Source organism: Vicugna pacos, chromosome 9, assembly GCF_048564905.1.
Source record: "Vicugna pacos chromosome 9, VicPac4, whole genome shotgun sequence".
NCBI classification, from domain to species: Eukaryota; Metazoa; Chordata; class Mammalia; order Artiodactyla; family Camelidae; genus Vicugna; species Vicugna pacos.
Window position 1 is genome coordinate 45999750 of NC_132995.1, and position 20307 is coordinate 46020056.

General features: G+C 51.6%; 1 protein-coding gene across 2 annotated transcripts in view; it reads right to left on the reverse strand.

Annotated features, from left to right (window-relative positions):
• Positions 1-20307, reverse strand: part of FA2H (fatty acid 2-hydroxylase) — a 74275-nt gene that overhangs the window by 34780 nt on the left and 19188 nt on the right. Inside the window, exons 2-5 of one of the 2 annotated variants that reach the window (XM_072967754.1) lie at positions 14506-14598; positions 4277-4419; positions 3561-3667; positions 2474-2550 (exon numbers count right to left, since the gene is read on the reverse strand). In XM_072967754.1, coding sequence (XP_072823855.1) covers positions 2474-2550; positions 3561-3667; positions 4277-4419; positions 14506-14598 — 420 coding nt within the window. The remainder of the gene's footprint in view (positions 1-2473; positions 2551-3560; positions 3668-4276; positions 4420-14505; positions 14599-20307) is intronic. The other variant, XM_006207484.4, reaches the window with a different exon arrangement.

Sequence of the window (20307 nt, forward strand, 5' to 3'; positions counted from 1 at the left end):
TCCCTTGGCAAAGTGAAGAAGGCCAGACACAAGAGACCACATATGATAGGATTCCATGTGTATGGAATGTTCGAAATAGGCATATATAGGCATATATAGAGACAAAGCAAGCGGGCAGTTGCCGGGGACAGGAGGAGCGGGGCACAGAGATCAACTCCTCAGTGGGTACGTGGTTTCCTTTTGGGGTGATGTAAACATTTTGGAACTAGGAGAATCAGTGGTTGCCCAGCATTGTGAATGTACTAAATACTGACTTGTTTACTTTAAAATGGTTAGTTTTATGTTATATGTATCTCACTTCAATTAAAAAAAAATGACCTCTTGGGTCAGTTCACTGCTCTGAACTCCCTTATCACCCCTCATCTAGTGACTGTATCAGCTTCCAACCCTAACCATGCCTCTATATGCTGGGTGCCCTTTGTCCCCACCTGGGCTGGGTTCGAGGCTCTGGGCCGGCCCTCCACATCATCCTTTATCACAGTGAACTGTGGCTGCTGTTTTACTTTGCCCATGAGGTTATGAGCATTTTTGGGGGCCCTTCATTTTATCTCTCCTATGCTTAACACAGCAAGTTCTCCAATACTCATGGGAGGTTAACGGGTGAACACAAGCCTCTCTGGAGGGCTGTACATGGATGGTTTGACCTGTGCTGTTCCAAGGACAGAGTGGAGGCAGCTTCTGGTTCTGTTTAAGGAAGCACTTCTGAAGGGCTGGGCCCAGTGTGAATGACCACAGGGGTACGCTGAGGAAGGAGAGCCCGGGAAAGTGGGGAGAGGGAGGTGACCTTCCAGCCCTTTGGACCAGATTCTGACAAAGGGTTCCAAATGAGTCTCTAACCCATGGGAAGATTTTTCACGCTTCACCTAGAAACTAACAGCTAAGATTCAATCCTCAAAGGGTCTCTCTCAAATCAGGTGTTAAGCTTGTCTGACATCTCTCATTGGTGGGGCCTAATAGCATTGTCTGTGAGTGGCCATCCAGCCTTGGCTGGACTGCTCTGGTTGGTCAGGCTTGACACCCCTGGAGTCCTTCAGGACACTCTGGTGACGTGTAGGGAGTACAGGATTTGGATTTGCAGATCTGGATTCAAATCCTGACTCTGTAACACCTGTGTGTTTTGTCAACAGTAAAATATCCTACTAATTGTGAAGGCTGTTATTAGGATGGAGGGAATATAATATCTGATTATGTGATACATATATATCTTATATATAAGGATAATACATCATACTTATAATACAATCCTCCGCATATACAATAAGTAACTAATTTTTAAATATAATGAGTCAAAATACATCTAAATTTCACTCACAGCCCTACTTGTGCTGCCTTCTCTCAGCTCCCCTTGCAGGGCTCTGGAGGGTCCCAGGTGAAGGGAGAAGAAGTTTCTCAGCCCCCCTGCCCCGCCCCCCACTGCCCAGAGTGCAGGAGCCCTTCCCTGCTGTATAGCTCTCTAGCTGGCAGGGAGAGGACAGGACACACAGGCGTTTTCTCTGGCCACAGACTGTGGTCTTGACCTTTGCTGGGGCTCTCTTCACATAATCTCATTGGAGGCCTGAATCCTCGCTTTGGATGCTGCTCAACTCAGCTCTAAATCTAATGTACTCCCAGGAACTGCACTGGGGGCCAGCCTGAATGTGCAGAACCCCTCTGCTTTCCAATGCATGTTCACATACATGCCTAGGAATTTCAGCCTTGAACTGGTGTCTCCATTCAACTTCAACTGCTCCCTGGTACCGAATCTTCTGTACTTTGTCTAGTGCGCCCTTTGTCTGGCAGCTGCACTGGGACCCTGCTGAGACTCCATGCCTCACTTAGCAGCTCTATTTTCTCTGCCTGTGGCCAATGCCTTGCCTGACAAGCTCGGGGTGAGGGAGGCATGTGCCGCTCTCATGTCACCATCACTGGCATCATAGTCACAGGCCCACTGACCCCTACACTAGATCTTTATTAGACAGCACATTTCAGCTCTCTGCAGAGCCCTGTGGTTCTGACTGAGCTGTCAAATCACCCTTCTTGCCACGCAGAAGAGTCTCCTCCTATAGGTCAAGTCTCTGCCCGCCCCCTCACCCCAGCATCACCCCTGTCGGTCCATCAGGCTGGAGCTGGTACCGAGTGGCATCTCTGGAGGAATCCTGCAGAGGGACCTGGGCCAAAGCTCCAGCATCCCCTTCCCCCTCTTGCCCCAGCCCTGGTGGCCCTGGCACTGTTGGTGATTGTTAAGGGAGCACCCGGCAGACAGTGGGCAATTCAGTGAGCAGGCTGTCTGAGCAACAAGCCCTGTGCTGTGCCTGAGCTATTCAGCGTGGGCAGAAAAGGGTAACCTTGGCTCGCAGGGCATACACATTAACCCTTGGGGACTAGGAGCAGCTCAGGATTCTGGGAGACATCCTGCAGCTGGTTCCTCCCAGCCCTATCCTGGACCAGGTGGGAAAACTAGGGCTCCTGTCACTGCGGCCGTGGCTCCTCTCACCGAAACCATTGAGCTTTCCACTTCTGGGGAAGGCAGGCAGGCGAGAGCATCGGACAGTGGGGAGAAGGAGCATGCATCTGGCAGAGACAGGAGGTCAGAGGCTCACAATCAGGAACATGACAAGTGATCAGGAGAGGAAAGCTGAGCTATTCCCAGCACCCTTTCCCCACCTGTCCCCTCACCTGGCCTCTGTCTGAGCCACCACCATGGGCAGCACTTCCCCAAGGCAGGCTTTGCCAGGATGAACAGACCACCTGGGCAGGTGGCATGCTCCTGGAGGCCCAAGGTAGGTGATGAACTTGGGAGGCAGGCCGGCAGAAGAGAGCACGCCCCAAATCATGGCTGACTTGAGAGACTTAGTCTCACAAGCTCTTTGGAAGTCACCCCAAGCCAGCCTCTCTCTCTGTTTTCTGCCTCCCTGGCATTCACATCCTAGCCACATGACCCTGAATTGCTTACTTGACTTCTCTCAGGCTCCATTTCCTCACCTCTAAAAGGGTTATAATGATAGTACCTTTCTTGTGGGACTGTGGGGAAGGTTAAAAGAGCTGGTCCCTGGAAAGCACAAGGTAGGTAAGTGCTCAGTAGAGGTTAGTGGGGTTGCTACTCCAAGTCAGGGCTTCTGCTGATGGGCCTTTGCCCAGGAGACACTGTAGGACATATTAGGATCTTCCTCTCCCAAATTCTAATCTCTGTTATGTTCATGGACTATTCTGAGTCTAGCTCTCAGCTGTGCTACCTGGTGAAACAACTTCATGTAGTCTCTTGACAAATAATCCCAGGTCATGCATTTTCTAGTCTTAGACTCAGTGAGAAACCCCCTCCTTTATTGCTCCACTACCTGATGAAATGATTTCATTTAGTGTCTGTTAATGTGTGGCTGTTTTTTTTTCTTAATTCATTTTGTGGAGGGTGAGGAGGTCTAACATTTCTTTGGGGAAGAATATTTCTATAGTTAGGCCTCATTTAAAAATGTTTGTGCTGTGCTTTAGGGTTCTATATTCTCAAAAACTCAGGACCAGAGAAAGTACTGAAGTATCCTGCCTCTTGGAGCCATGGGAACATTTCAGGAAGGACTTGACCTTACCTGTGGTGAAGGTTGTGAAGAGTCGGACATTGCCCTGGGCGAGGGTTCGGTAGTAGAACCAACTGAGATATAGCATCAGGGGCACCCAGATGATGGGGACACTGTACCTGCAGGAGGGCCATCAGGGTGAGAGAGATGCATGCACAGAAACTCAAAAGGGTCCAGCTTCCCTAGAGACACACCTCTCAACTAGAGGATGGATGAAATATTACCAAAGCATATGTAGAAAGCATATGGAGACTTGGGGTCAAAGGGACATTGACGGTGAGGAGGGGAGGAGGAGAAAAGAAGACAGAGGCTGTGAGTCCATCTACCTCAGTCTCTGTGATGAGTTACTGGCAGGGAAAACAAAACTTAAAACATGTCCCTGTGGCTACTGACAGCGCAGCTAGGTAGATGCCGACCTCTTGTGGCAGAAGAGCTAATTGCAGGCAAAATTGTCCTCGTGGGCATGGGAGATTGGAAACCTCTCATAGGAGTCTGGAATAGAACAGGAGTGACATTCAAAGTGGTTTTTGACTACACATTGGGTTGTCCCTCAGTGGACAAAACCATCAGTAGGAATAGATTATGCCTATGGCATGTTTCACTATCTGCAAGAGCTAATAATATAGCTCTGAGGTCCAAGGAGGGATCTGATTACCCCTTCCCCTGTATATCTGGCTGGCACCATCAGGAGGAGGGACAGCCCACTATAGGCCAAGAGCAGGACTCACCAGACAGTCTTGCTGAGGGCCTCAATGAGGTCTGAGTGGAAGAGGCGAATGGGCCTGGTCACTGGCTGGTGGACCCACTCATTGTACTTCTCTCCCAAGTGGCCGACTTGCCACAGTAGGGGCTTCCGCCAGTCTACCAGGTCCTGCAAGAGACAAAGTCAAATGGACCTTTGAGACTCCCACCTGTGCACGCTCATTCTCCCATCTCTTGGTTACAGCATCCCAGTCCCCAGTCCCATTTCAGCTCACGTGATCTGTAAAGAGCTACCCACCATCTTCCTTCAGTAATCAGGAACTAACCAAGCTGTGCATCCCAACCTGCAGGCCACAGAAATGGGATCCAGGACAGGCCCATGAACAAGCTGGTGCAATGAGCCATCAGACACCCTCTCCTCTTGCTGGGATTGCTGAGTTGGTAGGGCATGACCCTGGAGTTGCTAGTGGAGCCTACCTGAGGACTAAGTGAACACAGAGCCAAGCCAGAAACTGGAGACATCAAATCTTGGTGATGACACCTGAGCACCCAGATTCAGCAACGCCTGAAGCTTGGGGTCTTAACCAGGTACAGGAGCCAATACTTTCTGTACTAGGAATCAAGTAGGCCCTTTCTACTCTACCAAAGGCTTTCTTCTTAGTGGTCACCTGCACAATCCATTCATTCATCCATTCAAACATTCATTCATTCAACACTTTGCTTGATATATATCTATATTTCTAAACTATGTGCTGGGAAGAATAAACAAGAATGTAAGAGACCATCTTTATTTTGCATAGCTTAGTGCTGAACAGATTTCAGACTCTGGAGTCAGGCCTGGATATAAATCCTGGCTCCATCACTTACTGTGTGACATTGGGGAAATTACTTGACCTTCCTGAGCCTCAGTTTCCCTAGCTATGAAACGGAAGTAATACTTGTAGCAGCATAAAGTACTCCGCCAGGTGAGACATGTCCATCAAGATAATTTAATGTGATGCAGGCAGACTGAGGTCAGAAGGCAGAATAATGGTTCAAATGCCTGGGTCCAGGGTAGGAGAGGAGGGTTTTGCAGGGAACCTGGGGTTTGGGTTGGAGCTCATACAATATGAAAGACTTGGTAAGGGAAAAAGGAGAAAGACTGTGGGGAGGTAGTATGGGCGTAGGTATGGAGTCGAGAATTATTGTGGCCCATTTGGTACCTTGACATTGATCTATAGGGCAGTAGAAAGAAATCTGCTGAGGCTTTAGGTAACAGAACAACCAGTATCAGGCCCAGGGGTTGTCTCTTCATCCTCCAGGCCAGTTGTGTCCAAAGTGGGGATGTAAGTGTACCCCAGGGGTACTCACAGGCTGATCTTCAGAGGTGGGGAGAAAATATTACAGACTCTATTTTGATATATTGATCTCATCTACAAGCTGTATATGAATGTTTTCTAATGTACATAATAGAACAGTACATTAGCACAAGCAAATAATTTGTATATGATTAAAATGGACATATAATGGAGAATGTGCTCAAAATGTTTTACTTATAGGGACTCAAGGTCAAAAAAGTTTGGAGGCTGCAGCTCTAGACAATGGGAAGCCCTTAGAGATTTCTGATGAGGCAGTGTATTGAAGATTAATGGAGACTAAAATCAGTAAAGAACAATGACCTTGGAGTCAGGGGACCACTTTCAAAGCCTGGCTCTGCCATTTATCAGCCATGGGATCCTGGGTGAGCATCTCTACATCTTGCAGCCCCTTGGCTCTCTCGTCTGTAAAGTCAGGTGTGCCTAGACCCATCACCTGGGATAGGAGAGAGGGCACAAGGTGACCAGTGTCTGATGCCTAATGGGTGTCAGTGAACCTTCAATGCAGGGAGTGAGGTAGCCACTACAGGTGAGAAGGGAGGCAGTGTCAGGGAAGGTAAGGAGATGTATGTGGGGTAGGGGAAGAGCACTGAAGTCCCGGAGAAAGAATCTATAGCGATTTAGAAACCCACCTTCCTGCAGCCCCGGCTGGAATCTCATCCTTGCACAGGCCTCCGCACCAAAGCTCGGCCCCAGTAGGGCTCCAACCCTGCTAGAGGTGAAGATAGCCCTGTCATTACAGCCTTGGAGCAGGGGGCTGGGGGTCTCGGGGCAAGCAGAGAAGGTCACTGAGCATTCTCTCTGTGCCTGCAACCAGGGAGAAAGGCCCAAATATGGCTGTGGTTCCTGCCATGTGAACATGAACTTGGCAGGTCCCAGGTGCCGGCTGCCTTTCTGCTTCTCAGGCTGGATGATGACCAAGGTTGGCCCAGAGCCATCCCATCCTGCACCAGTTACACCAGGCAGTCATCCACACCCCACCTGGCTGTTGGCATTCTTCCTGCCCAGGCCCCAGATCTCCTTGACATCATCCCTTAGGTCTAGCAGCAAAGGGACTACTGGATGCATGCTGAGTCATCCCTCCCATTCCTCTGCCTCAGGTCTCTACCACACACACACACACACACACACACACACACATACACACACTCTACCAGGTAAGAGAACTGGAGGAACCAGCTAGGGGCCTGTGTTTACATCTTGTCTTGCTACAGCCTGCAGAGTCCCACCTCAGAAGAATCTCGGCCAGGTTCACAGTGACAGCTTGAGGTTTTGTCCCAATAACAACAACACTAAGAACTAATGGTCACAGGGCATTTGCTATGTGCTAAGTATGGTTCTAAACCCTTTACAGGAATTAAATCCTCACCATACCCCTAATTAGGCAGGTACTTTTATTGTTGTCATTTGCAGATGGGGAAATCGAGGCTGAGTAAGTTGCCCAACACTGCCTCGTTAAGACTTTCTGATGAATTGGCCCCTCTATCATTGGGAAACAGTCCCTGGTAATACTCCTTGTCCTGAAGGCCACTTTGTCTGATGTCAGTAGAGGCTTCCTTATGTTTGGTGTTTGCATGGTCTGTCTTTCTCACCCTTTTAGTTTCACCCTGGGTGTGTCTTTACATTTAAAGTGTGTCTCTCACAGACAGCACAGAGTTGGGTCTTGCTTTTCGATCTAGTCAGACATTCTCAGCCTTTTAACTGGAGCATGCAGTCCATTTACATTTAATGCTGTATTGCTGTTTACTTTCGGTTCGTCTCCTCTGTTCTTCCTTTCTTGTCTTGTTTGCATTGATGAAGTAGTAAAAATATTCTACATTATCTCTTTAATTGGCATTTTAGCTATGCCTTTTTGTATTTTTCTCCCAGTTGTTGCTCTGAGGATGATAATATGCATCCTTAGCTCATCACCATCTATTTCGAGGGAAACCCCTGGTTTTCACATGTTCCACTTTTGCATGTTACACACGACATTTAATTCAGACTTGGCTACCTTAGACAATGAACGTTTCCAGCTAGAGCAGAGGGATGCGACCAGGTGGGCCTCTCCCTCAGCCAAGCAGTGATTTGGTCAAATTTTTCCTGTTCATCTATTTTGCCCTTACTCTGTAAAGTGAACAGAAAACAGCATGGTATTCACAAGCTTAATTCAGTTAAGACCCAGGAAGAAATGTTTAGGTGAATAGTAAACAGGGATTCCAGCCTGAATCTTATACCCTATTGCAAAGGGAAGAGAACAAAGGACAGAGGATGTGTGGAGAGCTGGTGCCAGATTGCTGAAGAGGTGCTTGTTTACAAGTGTGATGGAAACAGAGTCAACCCCCCTCCCAAACACAAGGGTCTCTCCTTTGATGTCCTCTCGCCCACTGGGTGTCTTTGGGCATGACTTTGGCTCCTCCCTGGGTAGACCAGTGGGCACTGGACACTGTAAAATGGCAGGCTTGCTGTCTAGAGTTGTTCTCAAGGGTCCTCAGACCTATGTGCTGGCCTTGAACCTTGATACTGTCTAGTCCACGGTGCATTTCTGCAAGGTAGCCCTCCTTGGTGCCAGGAAGGGCATTCCACCCTGGGGGCTGAAGGGCCACCCTGGAGGAATTCCAAGAAGGCTCACTCTCCTCTCTGCAAACATCCTCCTCATTCCTCAAAAGCTGACACCTGCACTCCTACCACCGGAAATCCTGCCATTTCCAGGGTAGTAAAATGAGCCTTCCACATTAAGCACAGAAATCCAGGTTAGCTGACTTCCTCCCCATTGAGGCCCAGAGGGGTTAAGGGACTCTTGAGATAGGGCTGGTAGGTCCTGTAGTGGGAGCCTCCCTTCCTGCCTCCCCCAGCTTATAGCACCATCCACACAATCTCCCAGGAGCTGGGACATACACCATGGCCTCCATCTTGATTTAGACGGTACATGCACCCACAGGGGTGTCTTTTCTCAATTCTCTTTCAGTCCTGCTCACTGAAGAGAAAGTCTCAGGTGGGTGCTAATACATTTAACACCTCTTGCTTGCCGGTCCTTTCCAACAGGGCAGCTGGCTAGAGACAGGTATGAGAAGGGAGGATGGCAGGAGAGGACAGCTGGGGGTCCGATGAGGTGGGCAGGGACTCAGGACACATTTCAGGTCCTATTCTACCTGGCTGGGACACCTTGGCCCGTTAACCCTCCCCTGTAAGGAGCTCTCTTCTTCCGAAGCTGGTGCCTGGTCCTAGCCCCTTCCCACTCCTTCTTCCAAGGCTCAGAAGACACAGAAGAGGCAGAAGAGGCATCATCAAAGGTCTGCTGGCCTCTGAAGGAGGTGGGATAGGGGAAAAAACAAGAAGCCACTGATCACACCTCCAGTTTCCAGGCACCTGGGGTCTTCTGTTGCTACCCTCACAATAGCAAATCATCCTTTTACAGCTGTGAAGCCTGATACTCAGAAAGGGTGAATGATTCACTCAGGGTCACGCAGCTAAAGCCAGGCTGCATGGATGAGGGAGAGGATGCGCCCAGAATCTGCTCTGGAGTGGGATTGTTGAGGGCCAGGGGGTGGGGTGGGGGTGGGCAGGGGGTTGGGTGAACTCAAAGACCCAGAGCAACAGACCAGTCCCCAGGAAGTACCTGCAAGTCAGGATGAGAGGATGAGTTGAGCCAAAGCACCTCGTATCCCCTCCCCTCTTCCTGCCAGCTGGGTGGGGACGGGACCTGCTCCAATGGGAGGGAGCAGGAGGAGGGAATCTTCCAGGCTATGCCAGGAATGCAGCTGCAGCAGGGCCAGCGCGTGGGGGGGGGGGGCAGCCTGCTGCCCAAAGTGGGTGGAAGGGTGCTGCCAGGGTGGGGAGGGCTTCCTCTCTTTCCCTACCCACCCCTCAGGGGCCCCTCCTTCTGGGCAGCACAGGGGCCAGGTGGCAGAGAACTCTGAAGAGGGGCAGCCCCAGCTCAGGAGTGGGAATCTGCTTGTCCCTAGACAAGGGGCAAGGGGCAAACGTGGGGAGGTGGGACAGCTGGTCCACATGAGCAGCTCCTCCCACCACCACAGCTATGAGCTGAGGCAATTGTTTAAAGAAATGTGCATGCAAACCCCAGAGCTCACAGCTCCAAGGCAGCTTTCTGGGCCAGGGAGACAGGGGGATGGGCTTCCAACCGGCAGGGACAAGTGGGGAGGGGAGGGAGCACAAGAATTCCAGCCACTGCTTCTGCGTCCTTGTCCCAGGTCCCTGGGCTCAGTCTTCCACGTCCATTATTTTTTGGAAGCCGGAATTTTGAGAGCCAGGGCCTTTGATGAGCTCATTTGACGGAAGAGGAGACTGGGGTGGGGTTAGATGCTCAGTTGTACAGGCTGCATCCTCGTGCTCAGCTCTGGAGCCCATGGTCCCAACCACCGGGCCAGGAGGCTTGCTATCAGCTGGCTCGGGACCCCCAAGACCATGAATTCTCTAGCAAGAAGCTGTGAGGGACCCAGCAGGGGTATCTGGTGCAGTGGCCCACGGGGACTCTAGGTGGCTTTCCAAGGGTAGCTGCAGGCCCGTCCTGTGCAGCTAACTGGGAGCTCCCAGCTGGATAAGCTCAAGTCCACAGGGGCAGTTCTGGACCACCTGCCTCCTCTGCCTGTGTCCTATGACCCTCCCCACACCTGGAGGAGGTGGCCTCAGGCTCCCAGCTGGGAGGATCCAGGGAGATGAGAGTGGACAGGGAGGAAGGGGCGAAGGGGCTGAGGCCCAGGGAGAGAGGAAGCAGGCACACCATGCAGAAAGCCTGCTGACTTCAGTCCTACCCCAGGCCCAGCCTAAGGCTGGTAGTCTTTCACTGGCAGCATCTCTTCTGACCCATAAGTCCTGCCAGATCCTCCCCACAACCCCACACAATACGGAACAAGAATAATTTTCCCCATCCCATTGATGGAGAAATGGACTGGAATGGTCACATGTGGTCAACCAGTGGCCAGCATCTCCTGTCCCCGAGCCTGCCCTGCCCACTGCCCTTGCAGGGATGAAGAGGGCATGGCCCAGCCACCTGCCTGGTGTCTCCCAGAGGGTATTTTTTTTTAGCGGGGTATTTTTTTAGCACTGCTGAGCTCTTCAGAAGAGAGGCCAGGAGTTCTGGGCAAGTGGATGAGCAGGAAGGAGACTGAGAAGGCTCCAGGCCAGTGAGGACAGCCTTGGGGAGGCGTCTGTGGATTCCTGTCAGCCAGACCCTCCAGACCCCTCATCCTGGGCAGGCCAAGGGGAAAAGGAGGCCTAAGGGGCCCAATGTGACTGGATGGGAGGGTGGAGTCCTGGGAAGAAAGTCAGTACCCATTGCCCTGGGGACCCTTAGAGTAGTCCATGAAACAACGGGGGTGTGTATGTGTGTGCATGTTGTGTGTGTATGTACATGTGTGTATGTGTGTGTGTGTTTATGCATATATGCATGTGTGTGGATGTGTGCGTGTGGATGTGCATGTGTCTATGTGTGTCTGCATGTATGTGTGTGAGTGTGTGTGTGTGTGTTTGTGTGTAGGGACAAGGAGGTTGGAGAGCTGCATTTTGCTTGTGACACATCTGGCTGTCTGACTCTGTCTCTTAAAGGTGTCGTCCAGGAACTGAAAAAAGTAGTTCTGCCAGAGTCTGGCTTAGCCTGGAGGCTGGTTTAGCCTGAGGCTGGATAGGGAGAGGATGTGGCTTTGAAGCCACCTCCCTGAGTACCTGCTCAGCCTCCTCCCTTCTGCCTTCTACAACCCTGTCTCTGTCACAGGCCTCAGGGTCTTACTCTTTGGCCCCAGCTGTCAGGGTGGAAGGGTTCTAGGACACATGGAGGGGACAGGGCAGGGGAGGGGGACTCAGCAGTGACCCCTAAGCTAACCTTCGGAGTGGCTTGGGCCTTGGGCAGGAGACTGAAGCTCTTCTTTCTTAGTTAAGTCAGGATCATTAAGATTCTTATCACCTTGTGTTGTTGGAAAGATAAAATCAGATTATAGCTAATATCACTGAAGTACTTAGCCTGCAGTGTCTGGTACATGGTAAGAGTTCAATGAAAGAAGAGTTAATTCAGTGCCAACTCTGCTGTCCAAGGGGATCTGGGCAGGGAATTCTGCAAACCCCCAAAATAATACCAGTTCGACTTGGTTCCCAGGAGGCTGGCCCCCCAGGTAGGAAGCCCTGCCAAGGGAGGGCTCTGAAAAGGACATGGTGAAGCAGTGAAAGAGGCAGTGGGACAAATGGGACAGTGGGCAGCTCCGGCCACCCCTAGTGGCACAAGCTCCCTGCTAGCTGAGTTCCAGAACACAGGGAGAGACGTGGTGTAGGGCACAGTGTGGGGTGAGGAGCTACAACCTGGTTTTCTGTCCCACAAGGGAGCCTGGCTCCTGTCCAAAGGGTGATCAGAGGAATGATTTAGAGATGGTTCCAGTAAAATCCCATGCAGAACCCAAAAGTCAGGTGACACTGCACCTCTAATCAGGGTGAGACACCCTAGGGTTGCCTCCTGGCCTTTTCTGCTGTCTTTTCAGAACCTTCCACCCTCAGCCCCAGCACCCGTCCCAGTTCCTCACTCTTTCCAGCACAGCTGACTCCGTCCCCCAGCTAGTAGGGCCAGGGAGCCTGGGTCCTGGGAACCAAGACTCCTTTTCTTAGCAGCACCTAGAGGGGCTCCCCTTGAGTGCAGAACACAGAGGGTTAACTCTGGCAAGTCTACCCCAGGCCTGGGGACCACTCCAGGCCTGGGGACCACCGGCTAAGACAAAGCTGCTGTTCTCTTGGCCTCTCTCCACACTCCTCAAGGTCCAGACCCTGGCCTGGGTCAGAAACAGATGGAGGCTCTCTCAGCCTCTCCTTTCCCTCGAAGGGGCTGGGATTAACCACGTGGTAGATGAAGAAAAAAGAAAAGCAAAAAGCAAGGAAAGCACTGTTCCCTCTCCCTGGGAGGCCCAGCTCCTCCTGCTGAGTCTTCCCAGGGCCTGGGGGAGGCATGAAGCTGACCCTTCCCCCACCAACCATGGCCGCCAGTGGGGTGCCACACCCTTTCTTGGGCCAGTCCTTGCTCCCCTCTCTCAGCCCAGGGACACAAGAAGAGGGAGACTAAGGAGAGAGAAAATGCGTTTGAAAGAGGATGAAAGTCAGGTGGGAGCTGGCTATGCTGGCGGGGAGGGAGTGAGGTGGGCCCTCTTCCCCTTGGATTGGGGCACAGGGAGGGCAGAACAGGCCTGGGAGGGGAACTTGATCCCCCTGCCTCATGCACTAACAGGGCTGGGGTCAGCTTTGAACCTGCAGCCCAGGGTGACCGAGAGGACCCTTACCCAGAGCAGGGCTGGCCATCCTGGATCTGCAGGTCCCCAGCCCCTTAGATGACAGCCTCTCCCTTCCAGCACATTTTTTTCTTGCCACCCACCCCAGCCCTAGTCAGCTCTCTTCAGAGTATTTTCTTTCCAACCTTCAACCCCTCAGCCAAGCCCACAGATATTGGCCCCAAGGACTCCTCTTTATGGTTCCCTCCAGTGCCATCCACTGGCTGCAGAGCCTGGTGGATGCAGGTCACTGCAGCTCACTCTCTCGTCCTGCCCTCACCCCCTCACCCACCTTGTCTCCCATCACAGCTCCTCCTTTTTCAAGCCAAGGTCCTGACTCCACCAGCTTCCAAGGTTCTTGTCCCATTCAAGGCAGGTGTATCCCTCTCCATCCTGCCCACGTGCAGAACATGCCCAAGTCCCCTAAGCTTCTAGAGTAAGTGGTCATTTGCACTAAGATCCTCAACCTCTACCTGGTCTGGGCAATCAGCAACTGTGGACAAGTCCAGCATCAAGGTCAAGACACCAGGCTGGTGGGCCTTTGGGGACATACTGCGTGGCCCAGGCAAGCCTTTCCCCTCAATGGCCTTCAATTTCCCTTTCTGTCACAGGCCTCCCTGAAGGGGATGAGGCAAAGAACAGCTTGTCCTGGCCTCTCTAGTAGAGCACCCAAAGGTGTCTTTGCCCTGGGCTGATGGGCATTCCCAGAGGCAGTGGCGATTTCCACATGACAGATGCCATCTCTGAGTTCCTGGGGTCAGGGCCTCAGGAGTCCTGGCCGAAGGGGCTCAGCAAATAATCCGGGGGCCACCTCTGGCTACTTGTGGTCCTTGGGCATGCTTCTCACATCTCCCCATGTTGCAATAACTGTTTAGGGGAAGGTCTATCCTCCCCACCAGGTTGTAAGCTCCCTGGGAGCAGGGGCCTGTCCTGTTGTTCTCTTGTTCCCAGTGTCCAGCACAGGTAGGGGACATATACGTATGTGCACACTTGTGTCTCTTCCAGGAGGAAATAGCAACAGGACATTAGGACAGTCCCATGACTCAGGCTGGAGGGAAATGACACCCAGGTCTGCTTCGCTCCAGGGCCTCCGGGCAATGCTGCCCCACCCCCTCACCCCCACCCCTGCCAGCTCCACTTCCACCTATGACCACCCAGTTCCTCCAGGACTCCCCTAATTCTAGTGGGATCTGCCTAGTCACAGCAAGACATGGCCTCTGAGCCAGACAGGTTTGTCATCGGGCTCTGCAGACAGCTCCAGCCCTGTCCCAGCCAGCCTCAGCAGGCTCCACCCCGGTGACTCCTGCAAGTGGTCCCTGGTACCTGGGGTGGCTCTGCCTTGTGCACTAGTCAAGTTGGCATGCCTGGACCTCCTGACCCTGTCATTGTAACCTTCTCAGCGTCAAGGGTCCTTGCGGGAGACCTCCCTCTGGGGTGCTTGGAATCTGGCTCTGCACAGGTCTCGTGTGTTATTTTCCTGGACTCTACAAGCCTGGCCCAGGTTTGCTGCCTCAGCTCATGCTGCTGAGCTGTGGGCACCTGCTTCTGGTCCTCATTTTCCCTGGGCAAACATCACAAATAACCACAGCCTTTGGCTCCACACACCCACTCCTCGGCCCCCAGAACCCCTGATCATCATTCACTCAGTCCTGTGCTAGCTACCTTGTCCCAGTCCACCACTTTGAGCTTCGGCTCCATCGCAGGGTCTGTCTTCTGAGTGTTTGCAGAGTCCACAGCCCCATTCTCCATGGAACCCTGGAGAGAGAAAACACGAGGGGGTTACCTACAGTGGGTGAGGGAAGGGAGCCCCAAGTCGCCACACAATGAGGCAGCCAGGAGTGATGGGAGCCCTATGGTGGGGCAGGATGGGCGGAAATACAGGGCACTTGAAAACAGGGAGATGCTGGTGTGGATAGTCTTGCTCTCTGCACTTTTCTTCTCTGCTAAAAAAACAATTATCTGTAAAGACAAGGGGCAGAAAGATCTGGGGGAACACAGAAGCTGGTAGAGAGACCGCAGGGAAATGAGAGCAGTTAGTGGGACTGCTGTGGGCCAGGAGAGCCCTCTGTGCCCTGGCAGGTGTCAGACAAAGAGAATCACGGGGTGGCACCCAGGGCACCTGGCGGGCTTACCACACCACACCCGATGACTGCATCAGCCGCCACCCTCCCTGGTAGTTCTACAGAGCTCGTGGGCCACAGGCTGGGGCAGCTGGGTGCACGTGCCCACAAAAAAGAAAGGCAGCAGAGCGTGAGGGGTCGTCCCTCCAGGAACTCCTCAGTGTGGGTCAGCAGCCCCACGTAGGGCAGGACCGGCAGAGGAAAGCAGAAACGGGCTCAAGGTCAAATAGGAGTAGAAAAGAGGCAAAGGCAGAAGGAAATGAAATGTACTGGGGAAATCACACGGCCCCTGCTGGTCCCGACGTCACGCGGGGTGAGGCTGGAGAGGGCAGGGGCACGTAGGCAAAAGGCATACTTCCCTCCAGGAAGGGTGGGGAGAGAACTTACCAATGGGGGGGTCTGTCCTCTGAGTCCCTGTGACTAAAGAAAGCTGTGGTGCTGGTGGCCCTGGAGGAGGGGCCCTCAGCACTGGGCAGGATACTGGCAAGAACCTGAGGAGACTGAGCAGCCAGTTAGGGTTTCTCTTGTCACAATTCTTATATTTTTGCTTCCAGACGAACCAAGAGAACCTGATGGTGACAGTGACACTGGTGCTTTCTGGGGAAACCCATATGTAACCCAAGTAAAAGTGGACTTTCATGGTTCTGTCTTGGTCTGGGTATCTCAGTATATTTGGTCTGTATTGGCAAGCTGATACCTGAATTCTTTTAAAAGGCACCCTTGATGATCTCTTGAGGACACATAAGAGTGGATTTTATAAGGTTTCATACAATGAAACTCCCTAAGTATCCAACATAAACGTCATATAATAATCTTGCCCCTTATAATTCCATTCTACCTTCAAAATACCCCAGAGTGGCTCCAATTACCCAGCTTTTATTCTCCCTCCCACCTGGACAGTCCTTTTCTCCTGGTCACCCTAAGTCCTTTCTGAAGCAGGGTGATTTAATCTTTCTCTGCACCCCCACACCCACTCACTCACTGCAACTCCATCTGCTGTCTCTACAAAATGAAAGGCTTGTCTAGGGGTCCACCCATCCCAAGCAGGGAAAGGGTTACCCTTTCGTATTATCATGTGATGTTTCTGTCTGTGTTACACTTTTCAGACACGCCGAGTAATAGACACAGATCTGTTTTGGGCACATCCACCTACACAACCACTGGATGCAGAAGAAAGGGTCATTGCTTCTCAGCACTGGGCGTAGAGCTCTCAACTACCCAGCTCGCGCTTCTGCTTGCTCAAGGCTGGGCTGTTTTCTGAGAGCTCGAGTCCTTGGGAAAGTCTCCCTTCTGCTCAGTGTCCAGGGACCACTCCTGGCTTGTCTCCTCTAGGACTAGGCAGGCTCTTTCTTTTTCTCCTGGCAGCTTATACATACATAAGGACAGACCGTACCCCCCAACCCCCGGCATCTACTTTTCCCCAAGACCCTCTTAGGACACAACAGGCTCAGGCTCTCTAAGCATAATGGTTGGTCCCCTGCTCCCCTTCTAAGGTGGGTGTGATGGGACCAGGGCAGAATCCAGCAGGGCTCCTGCCTGCCCCCCATGGAACATCATATTTCAGGTCCCAGGCACTGAGCTCCATTGGCGCTTTGGCTGCCACCTTACGTGGCTCATTCATTTAGCTTTTGACTACCTGAAGCCTTTTCATGGAGTACTGCTGCCAGTATGGTGTGGAGAGCTGGTGTTGCCCAGGAGGTGATTTAGACCTGAAGACCCATTTGTTCACTGTGATGAAGACCGGGACACCCAGAGTGTTGGTGAATGGAAGGCCGGAAGGCAGTGGAAAACAGAGAAACCCTAAGAAGTGGGATCATTGGGGGAGTTTGTAGGGACAAGAAGCCCTGGCTTTATATCAGCCTCCTCTCAGGGGTGGTCTCAGTGAAGCATCACCACGGTCTCCCTCCTCTTCCCTCAATTCTTCTCTCCTATAAGGATCTCATGCACACCCACTGCTGTCATCCACTCATCCACTGACATACACATCTGAACATCTGCAATGTGCCAAACACACATCAACTTGGAAGACTTTCCAACTCTAACACTGGCCCAGCTCTTTGCACCAGGACAATGTTTCCACTGCCCACATCAAACCTGACCTGCTGACACCGCAATCCTAAAAGTGAACATATTGTCACCCTCTGCAGATGGGCTTATCCTTAACTTCCTGTGGTTATGTCTTTCCCCTGTATTTCCAAACTCTTCTCCTGTGTGCCCTTGAATTAACCCTAACTCTTCTCTCCAGCCAGTAGGGATAACTTGCCATTTCTTAAATATGCCTTGCATTTTTCTTCTCAAATGCTATCCTAGGATGATGACAGTGGTTAATAAATGCTTACTATGTGCCCAGCCTTTTCCTCTTCATAACAACTGTATGAAGGAGGCATGACTATTCTTCCCACTTGCCAGATGTGGGGACCCAGGCATGAAGCAGCCCCACAGCTAACAAGGGGTGGAGCCAGCAGCTGGGCTCCGGAATATTCTCTAGACCACCATGTACTTCTTCCCTACCCATTCTAGCCAGGAATGGTCTTTTCATTTTCCGACTTAAAAAAAATCACATTTTCCCTGTGTCCCACTGCCTCAGTTGGTATTTATAATTTCCTGCCTCTTGTTGGGTTTTTGCATGTTTGGGCCATAATTTTGTCCAATGGTGTTACAGATCCCAACAGTGCAGGAAAGTACTGTTTCGTCTCTTTGGGGTACCCAAGATGGACTCTGGGTTAGCTGCTCCACTCATATTTCTTGAGTGGACCATCTTTCATTGTTGGGTCTTTGCAACGTAGCCAGGATCCCCGAGGCTCCTGCCATGAGGTGGGCTTCTCTGCTCGTGGGGGCAGGGAAGGTGGAGCTGAAACTCTGTGTGCTCATGCTCCTTGGAAATGAAAACCAAATAGGGTGAGCACATCTGCTTAGAAGAGAGAGGTGGCCCAGGACACTGAACATACCATCTTAGAATGCCACCCTGGGCTGAGTGGGACAGTAACCAGATACAAGGGTCAAAATTCCAACAATCTGGGCCATATATTCTCCGTGCTCTTTGGCTGAGTCCAGAGGATAGGTATGAGCAGAACTAAGAGTACATTAGACTGATATGAAACTACCAGCATCATATTTTGCCCCCAAATTTTTTAAATTACCATCAGCAGCATTTCATAAATGAAAGAAAATTTCAACACCTAAGAGGTAGGAAACACATACTTTTAGAATAAAAGGCAGTTCTTCCCAAGGAAGGGCATTTGGCTACTTTACACTGACATTAAAAAAAAAAAAGATTCCATTTAAAAATACTTATTAAAGCAGAAAAATTACAACCTAAAATGCTACTTTGAGTGCATCAATTGTACACCCTTATTGCCTTGGTTCATGGTGGTTGGTGTGGGGCTTGAATCTACATGTGATAGGAAGTAGATCAAATGTTCTCTCTCTTCCAGTTCTAAGGGTTTCTTAACAAATTACTAAAAGTCCAATTTCACAGAGAGATGTTGGCTGAAAATGAAAACAGAACTTCTAAGGATTTTTTTTTTTCAGTTGTTGTTCAGCTGGAAATATTCTGAGTGAAATGAGGGATGTGGAAGATCCCCATGGCTCTGTGCCTCTCTCCTAGGAGCCTGGAGGAAGGGGAGAGGCTTCTGCCCACCGCACGGCCCACCAGCCTGTAGCCCCAGCCCAGGGCAGGCAGGGATTCTCCCAAGATGCTTCCTTGAATCTTGCACTGGCACCTGTCTGAGGGCTGGCATGGGGCCGCACTGCCATGGAGGAGGAGGAAAAAAGAGGCGGGAGGGACAGGAGTAGGCATGGTTTCCTCCTGTCCTCCTGCCTCTTTCTGCCACCCTGGGTAGCCTCATCGGAACCACACCCATCCCTGGCAGAAGCCCAGGTTTATTAATCATCACACGATGGTACACACCTCCAACACAAGAGATTTCAGGGAGAACCAGAACAAGCAACACAGGGGCGCCACCAGGAGCAGAAATACCCTCTGGTACAAGGAAGTACGTCTTTTATTGACTCTTTTTCCTCTAGTCGAGTTGTGAGCTTTCCAAAGGTCTAAAAACCTTCTCCACACACAGACAAGACAAAGCCCCTCCTGTAGAAGGTCTCCCATTCCCACTTGGGGGCTGCTCCCATTTGAACCAGGTGTTGCAGGAACTGAGCCCTGCTGGGAGCCGCTGCACCACACACACCGATCTGGGCCAGGTTTTCCAGACTTCCAGGCCCCAGTGTTTATTTTATAGTTGAGCCAGGCTCACCCTTGAATTCCACAGGCAAACAGCAATCATGAATCAGAGGTGTGTAAAGGTCATTCCTAGGGACTAGGGTACAACTCAAACTTTAAAAGACTTTAAAAAAAAAGCTTCTTGGAAACTTCCACAATGCATTATTTAAAAGACTCTCCTGATTCTGGAAGCAAGCCAAATGGAGCTTTCAGAACCAAAAAGCACCAGAAAGTGAAGAAGGCACATGCTGTTTCCCAGAATTTGAAAATTGTTCTGGGTCCTGCCTGCAGGTTGCATAAGCTGCAGTGTCTGGGGAAGGGAAGTGAGTAATTCTGGACTCAGACTCACAGTGGTTTTCACAAGGATGATCAGCCCGAGTGTTGGTGGATGTGCCTTGACAAGGGGTGTTCAACCCACCTGTGTCAGAGGATAGCTTTCTTAGGAGGTCTACCCAAGGGACACAAGACTGTCCAGGGGTAACCCACCCTTCCTCCTGCCCCTCCTGACCTCTTCACCCTGGGAAGGTGGGCAGGAGGCCCGTCAGGAGCACTTTTACAGTCCAGCCCGAGGCTATTTGGGAGGAGCTGCTGAATCTAGCAAAGTAGCTCAGGCTGAAGCGTCTTGCTTTCTTCATGCATTTCCCAGTGGTAGGCTCCCAAGCTAGTGTGCAGTGCAAGCTCCTTAAGGGTAGAGACCCTGCCGCCTTGCTCCCTGCTGGTCCGCAACAGCTGGCACAGGTTCAGCGCTCCACGGCGAGCTGAGTGATGTGTTAATGAGGAGACAGTGGCCTGTTTAGGCTCTGGGAGCCCAGGCCTGGAGAGGCCCCCAAAGTGAATGCAGGGTAGGCAGGAAGAGGGTGGCCCGGTGCCTTTCGACGCCTGTGTCTACTTAGGGTGGGGAGAAGGACAAGATGCTCTACCGAGGAGACCGGGTGGCAGGCACTGTCCACCCTGAGCTGGAACCACTGGACATGGTGGGTAATACGGCAGAGGGAGTGAGGAGGGCATTTGGATCTCTATAGATCCTCCTAGCCCCAGTCCTAGGCTGCAAGGAAAGAAGCCAGTGAGAGGGCAGTGCCACCCTATTTTCTCCCAACACAGTGCCAGTTCCTGGCTGGTCATGAG